General features: G+C 50.1%; 1 protein-coding gene across 1 annotated transcript; it reads left to right on the top strand.

Annotated features, from left to right (window-relative positions):
* Window positions 1-611: 611 nt before the first annotated feature.
* On the top strand, window positions 612-6,351 carry LOC136050599 (uncharacterized). Its single transcript, XM_065739559.1, has 8 exons — window positions 612-785; window positions 1,155-2,072; window positions 2,496-2,561; window positions 3,317-3,417; window positions 4,087-4,151; window positions 4,371-4,522; window positions 4,596-4,748; window positions 5,783-6,351. Exons 1-8 carry the CDS (start codon window positions 752-754, stop codon window positions 6,103-6,105), a joined length of 1,812 nt encoding a protein of 603 aa, XP_065595631.1. The 5' UTR covers window positions 612-751; the 3' UTR covers window positions 6,106-6,351.
* Window positions 6,352-6,642: the final 291 nt, after the last annotated feature.

Genomic DNA, 6,642 nt, shown 5'->3' with positions numbered 1-6,642 from the left:
CCAGCAGGGTGACACAACCACACAGATGCAGCTGGTGGTGTCCCCTGGACCAACAGGTTCAGAGCTTGCTTCCATGAGCAGAATGAAAACAATCCCTGCACCAGTGTTCTCTCACTCCAACCTTTTTTCTGTGGGCTTTGGCTCTGCCAGCATTGCCCCTGAAGGACTTCTTCCCTCAGGAGAACAGTCCATCTCCAGGGCAGTCCCCTCTCCACTGGCAGCTTTAGGTTTGGATCCTGTTAACCTTAGGAGAAGGGCAGGCATCGCACCAGGAGGACAGGAGATGGCCTCACCATTGCCTCCTTACCATCCATCAGCAGCCTCTGAAACGGCTGCAGCTGTGTTCCTTGGCCCTGGGATGAGAGAAAAGGTGCTGGAAGAAGGTGGCCACCAACGAGAAACCCCAGCTCCTGTGCGTGTGCTGGCTGCAGGCCCCTCTCCAGCATCCATCCCAGGGCCTGGTGTAGGATCTTCTCAGGCCAAGGACCCCCTGAGTCGTGGCTCTGGGGTGATGCAATCTCTGCTGCAACCAAGTATGGCCACTAGTGTCAAAATGGCTTCTGTCTCACTCCTTGGGGGAGTTAAAATGCAGAAAACCATGGGAAGTCTCCAGGTGGGTGTGGAAGAGGAAGAGCAGAGAAATTCCTCCTTGCATGCTGCCCACTCTGATCCTCCAGCAGTCCAGCAGGGACAAACAGTGCCAAGAGGACAAGAACTCCGGGAGCCTACCAATGGTCCTGTATTCAGATACATGGAGATGCCAGGACAGCCATGGGAGCATGCTGGTAGGTCTCTGAGTACTTCATGTCTTGGTGTGAGCCATCTTCTGAAGGCAAAGTAATGGGTGGGGGTGTCTCTTACCAGCAGTCCCAGCCTGGCAAGTGTGACCATGGCTGCTGGGGAGGGGTGAACTTCAAACAGTGAGGTTGTCTCAGCCAAACCTCTTCTGGGAACAAAAACTCTCAGTTCCAGCCCCTGGAGACTGGCAGAGCAGCCGGGTCCCTAGGCTCAGCTCCAATCCCAGAGTGGAGGGATGACTTGAGGTTGAAACCTCAGGGATTCTGCAGGAGTATGGGATTTGGAACAGGGTATCAATGTCCTGGTGTTTACACTGACCAGTGATTGTGTTTCTTCCTCTGTTCGTGATTTGCCAGAACTGGGACTGCCCTGGGTGATGAAGTACTTCCCTGTCAGGAGCTGCCATGTCATCTTTCAGAATGGGTCTGGGGTGTTCTACCTCCCACAGTATGGTGACATCCAAGCCAACGTCTGGTGCAACTGGACCATCTGGGCAGGCTCCCAGAAACACATTGTAATCTACATTCAGGGGTTCCAGGGCAGTGAAGGCTGTGGTAAGAACCGGGACAAGATTGTTTTCCAAGGGGTCCTCTCACTTGTGGAAACAAAGGTCATGTATGCCTGTCACAGCCAAGGTACTTTGATCTTTGCTGCGCAAGCTACTGCAGTCTATGTGTTGTTGATGTCAAGAAGTGGTCCCCTAAGGAGCAAATACAAACATTTTGAAGGGCAGTATTATGTATTTGGAGACCATGAAGCTGTGGGTTCTTCAGATGGTGCTGTAGCTCCCCAAGAACCATCTAAAGAAGAGAGCTGGATAACACAAGGTTTGCTGCCCATGCTGAGAGCTTCCCAGAGCCCATCCACTCCACCTGCTGCAGGTGAGATCCAGTCTGAGGTGGCAAGCTTAGAGGACAAGGGTCAACATTTCCGCAATCTTGTGGAAGATGCTTGGCTTGGTGCTGACCTGGGTGAACATAGTGAGCTGCAAAGTGAAACAGAGATGGAAAGAAGCCTTACGTATGGTGGCACTGAGGGGAGGGAACCCAATGAGGATGTGTTAGAGGCTCCATCAGGAGGAGGTGCTGGGCCTGAAGCTGAGCTGCCTGCTGTGGAGGATGCAGAGGGAGATGTAGAGCTGGTGTCTGCTATGGTCACCACAACCTCACACTACTCAGCTGATGTCCTTGCCTCAGAGGTGATGCCCCGGGGTGACAAAGGTGTGCCTGCTGGAAATGTGCTGTCACCAGGGGAAGGGCAAGAAGATCTCTATGGTAAGTTTTCTGAGTTGTGGCTGAACTGGTGCTCAATGTAGTTCAATGCTGATTTCTAGAGAAGCAGAGTTCTACGGAGGTTTTATTTGTAGATACTGCTGTTTCCTTCAGTTGGCACCCACATCCTCCCACAAACATGAAAATGGATGTGGAGAGAGCATAGGGTTACATGTTATTTCATGGGTATCTATGAGACGATGCTCCTCTTAACAGAGAGACTGGCTCCTGATCCCAGGGCTCTGAGTTAGGTGTGGAGGAGAGGTCTTTCCATCACAACTTACACCAGAATCAAGCTGTGTATGCCCATCTTGGTGTTAAACACTGCTGGTACTCTTCTTGTGAAGTGGCACGCACCTAACTTTTGTTTTGCCCTTTGTCAAGACACAGAGATCAGCAGCCTGACTCTCTTCCTTGCTCTGACAGATCTGGCTTCTGTTCTGGCATCTCTGGACAACAGTACAGCACTGCAATCCCTGCACCATCCTGGAGGTAAATGATACAAAGACCTCAGCATGTCTTAAAGCGCAGCCCTAACCTCAGAGTGCTGGCTGGTGCTGTGCAAAGCCATTATTTTTCCACTTACACTGGAGAAACCTGAGTTCACATGCTTCTATCCTTACTCAAATACATGCATGTAAGTGTCTCATGAATATCTAGTTTCTGAGCTTTGCTTTTCAGACTAAGGAGAAGGAAAACCTGCTTAAGAGGGTGTCAGAAAGTAAGTGTGGAGTTGGGTTTGTATGATAGAGCAAGCCACAGCAATGGCTTGCAAAGGAAATCAATACAGAATGGTGCTGATCTTTGAACAGGAGAGAGATTGATGGATAAACAGGTTTTAAACAACAGATCCTGGCAAGTCTGACCCAGCCTGGATTTAGCCAGCTGTTTGCCTATGCTGATGGGTGAGAGCCTACAAGTCCTCCTCTCTCACCAATTATGGTGGTACTTTCTAGGAAGATAACTGCTGAGGAAGTTTGAATGCAATTGAATGTGCATTAATGCTTTGTATACTCTGTTCAGAGATCAATTCCAGGATTCAACACTGCACATTAGCTGAAATTTTTCTCTGCTTTTGTCAATAACTTCTTCTGCCTGATACACAACCCCTGGAAACACTCACATGTCACTTGACAGGATATCCTTGTGTAGCAGTTCTGCTGTTGTTGACATCCTGGACTAGCTCACTTGAAGCCTGTTTGTGGACTTACACTTGCTCAGAGCTTTTTCTTTTTCTTTTTCGATAGATGTGCTGTTTGAAGTAATGACTGAAATCAAACACAAGGACTGGATCACTCCTGGTGGTGGTGAGCTCAGAAGGGATCTCCTAGAATCTATGAGGAGCCATGTAAGCCTGGGCATGGGGATGGATGGGAAGGAAAGGCAAATGCTACATCCTAAAAGCTCAACTGTTAGAGATCAGGTTGTGTTCTTCATCCCTGGGATTTTCTATTAATGTCACATGATGAGCCAGCATTAGAGCTGGTAAAAATCCAAGGCCTAATGCTGATGTCCTGCAGGATGCCTGCTCACAGTGGTGGTGTTTAGGTGCAGAAAGGAAACGGGGATGTGACCAGTCGAGGGTTTTAACTTGCCTCTAGAAATAGGGCAGCTTGAACAGCAAGTCCAGGAGGGGAGAGACTTACGTGCTTGCTTTCTGGGATGCAGCCTGCAGTGGGCATAGAGCTCACCCTGCTGCCTGCTCTGTAACGCTGCTGCTCACACAATGGATAGCACCCAGCCCATCCACTCTCTCTCATCTATCTACTTATCTGGGCTCTATTGCTCTTTCTGAATTATGTGCTTGGAGGAGCTGATCTGAAGCTAAGCAGGCAGGAGACATTAGCAGTCTCCTAGAGAAAAGGCTCCCAACGCAGGGTTATGGGATATCTAATATGTCCTGAGTGGTCAGGTAAAGGGAAGAGCAGGATGGGAGGGAGGACTGTGGAAAGAAGTGGTTTGGTGGGTGCAGCCATGTCAGCAAATGTCAGATGAGCACTGCTCACTTGCCCTGCAGATCCAGCAGAACCTGAAACTCTCTGCCAACAGAGTCAATGAAATAAAGCTAAAGGAAGTCAAAAGGTACTGTTGCTGGTATGCCACCTTCTTAGTAGGCACCTTTATCACCTGTGGTGCACCTTGGATATTGGCTTCTTTCTCTTCTAGTAAAGCTGTCTCTTGTCAAGAGCTTGTAGCACTGTGACCTCCTACTAATAAGTGGAGGGACTGAAGGGGCTGTTGCAGCTGTGCCTGTCCACAGTGCCTTCCTCCTGCCTCACTCTGGGCTCTTCCTGTCCGCAGGACGAGCCATGCCAGCCTGCTGCTCACCTTCTGGCTGCACCTGAAGCCAGAGGAGAGAAATATGTCTCTGTTGCTGCGCTCCCAGCTGGGAGAGCTCCTCAGTACTTCAGTGGAAGCAGAGAAGCTGCAGCTCATGTCACTGCTGGTGGAAGGTGGGTGTCCTGAGCTGGTAGCAGGGCCCTTTCATACTGAACCTGATGTGACTTGGCTCCTGTTTCCCATCAGATGTGAATGAGTGCAGTTTGGGCGTCAGCCTGTGTGGGAAGGAGGCAGAGTGCTTCAATGGTGTGGGCACCTACCTGTGCCACTGCAAGAAGGGCTATGAGGACCATTCTCCCACCAAGTCTGGTACTCTGTGCATCCGTACTCCTCAGTCAGGTAGATGACACTGTAATGCTCTTGTTCTTCTGCACGTCTCATGGTGATGGTACTCAGGAAGGGTGTATGATCACATATGCGGAGTTAGTACAAACACTGCGTGTATGATAGTCTCTTACACAGAATCCTCAGTAGCTGCTGGCTCACCAAAGTGCTCCAATGTATCAGTCCTTGCCGTGCACAGATTTAAGTGGTATCCAAACAGCCATGTCTTTGCTATCATGATTAAAAATAGCTCTGCAACTGGCACTATGGCTTTAGGAGGGGGGAAGATTTGTCTTTGCAAGGCAATTGCCAGATAGCTGTTCTTGTTTGGTTTTTTTGTTGCGTTTTTTTTTTTTTTTTTGGGGGGGGTGGAAGGGGCGGGTGGGGATTTGGTGGGGAACAAACAAAAAACCAAGCACTTTCTGCTCTGGCTTCAGGAGCTCTCCAGGGTTTGTGCTCAGATATGTGTGGGTTGGAGGCCAACATGGTCCTTTCTGAAGCTGGGGACAGGTATCTAGGTCAGGAGATGAGCCTTGTACTTGGAGGAGAAATGGTCTTCTCCTTGTCCTGTGCAGGCTCTAAAGGAATCAACTTTCAGAGGTGAGCCTAGATGGGCATCTAAGGGGTGGCCTGCATCAGTTAACTGCATCAGGTTAAAATACTGCTGCTTGTTTAGTGTAATTGGGCACATCCCCTCCCACAAGCTCCTGAAAGCTGAATGTAAGCTGGAAGCCTGATTTGCATTTTTCATTTGTTTGTCTCTCAGCTTCAAATTCATTAATGTGTTATGCTGTCAAAACCTACTTGGACTGCTTAGGTGTAGCATTATGTTAATGTTTTATAAATGCATATTTATCTCTGTGTGCCTGGAGGAGAATGGCAGCAGGTTACCGAGCCTCCATGTAGTTCCATGCGAATTCAGTGATGGCTCTGCTGGGGGACCTCCATTTCCTGTGGGCTGGCCCTTGATCTAAGCATTTCTTTGGGATGGTGATTTGGGAGGGGGTGCTCTGCCAACCCCAGCTCAGGCCCTGGCCCTTCTCTGACAGGGTTGGGCTTCCTGCTCCGCCATGCTGACATCCTGGTGGGGGCATCCATCACAGCCAGCCTGGCGCTGCTGGTGGCTGCCGGAGCACTGTGCTGGGCAAAATGGAGGAGATGGCGTCTGCGCAGGGCCCTGGGGCCTGAGGAGTCACCAGAACGGGCTGTGGAGGAGCCACCAGTGATGGAGCTGCAGGACCTGGAGGACTGCCTGCGCCTTGACCCCTTCCAGCTGAAGCTGCGAGCCAGGCCGCCTGAGTGGCTGTGGGGGGCTCGTGCCCACCCTGGCCAGGCCTACAGGGTCTTCTTGGAGCAGTCTCCCCCGCTCTAGGACAGCCCTTGTTACCTGTACAGTCAGTGCTGGCTGTGTAGGCCCTCCTTGTGTGTTTTATAGATCACCACTCTTCTCCAAGCCTTTCTTGTTTTGTCACTATTTTTAAAATGCTTGCTCCCCTTTGGAAGCAAACGCTCTGTGTATCCTCTTCCCCCTTACCATGCTTGAGATTTGTGCAGAACTGTCAGCATACAGTAATTAAATACTTTTTCTTTCTTTTTTTAAAGAAAATAAATGATGTTTCAGTGCTTAATCTGGGAAATTAAAGATTAGCTTTGCACCTGTTTTCAGGTATGCCTGCTTTCCTCTGCCCACCAGGCAGAGCCCTGTGGCTGTGGCCATGTCAGGATCCTCAGCCTTTTGCAGCCTGGTTGAGGAACATGCCAGGCTCTGACTTCACAGTTCATGCATACGTGACTCCTGATCGCTGAGATGCCAGCTGCAAAGCACACCATCACCACACCCTCCCGGCTGGCACTAAGGTGCAGTTGTATCTTCATTCCTGGGCTTCTAGCTTCTATATCTTTCCATGTC

Source organism: Cyrtonyx montezumae, unplaced genomic scaffold (genome assembly GCF_038088225.1).
Source record: "Cyrtonyx montezumae isolate F1298 unplaced genomic scaffold, pur_monq_1.0 scaffold_24, whole genome shotgun sequence".
Classification (NCBI taxonomy): Eukaryota; Metazoa; Chordata; class Aves; order Galliformes; family Odontophoridae; genus Cyrtonyx; species Cyrtonyx montezumae.
Note: the sequence above shows the minus strand (reverse complement) of the source record. Positions and strands in the feature narration are given on the sequence as shown.

What these genes read in the sequence shown, in the direction of transcription:
- LOC136050599 (XM_065739559.1), top strand. Translation starts at nt 752, where the DNA reads ATGGAGATGCCAGGACAGCCATGGGAGCATGCTG. An exon ending in AGGGCAAGAAGATCTCTATG is followed by an intron (nt 2,073 to 2,495) that starts GTAAGTTTTCTG and finishes TTGCTCTGACAG; the next exon opens with ATCTGGCTTCTGTTCTGGCA. An exon ending in TAGAATCTATGAGGAGCCAT is followed by an intron (nt 3,418 to 4,086) that starts GTAAGCCTGGGC and finishes CTTGCCCTGCAG; the next exon opens with ATCCAGCAGAACCTGAAACT.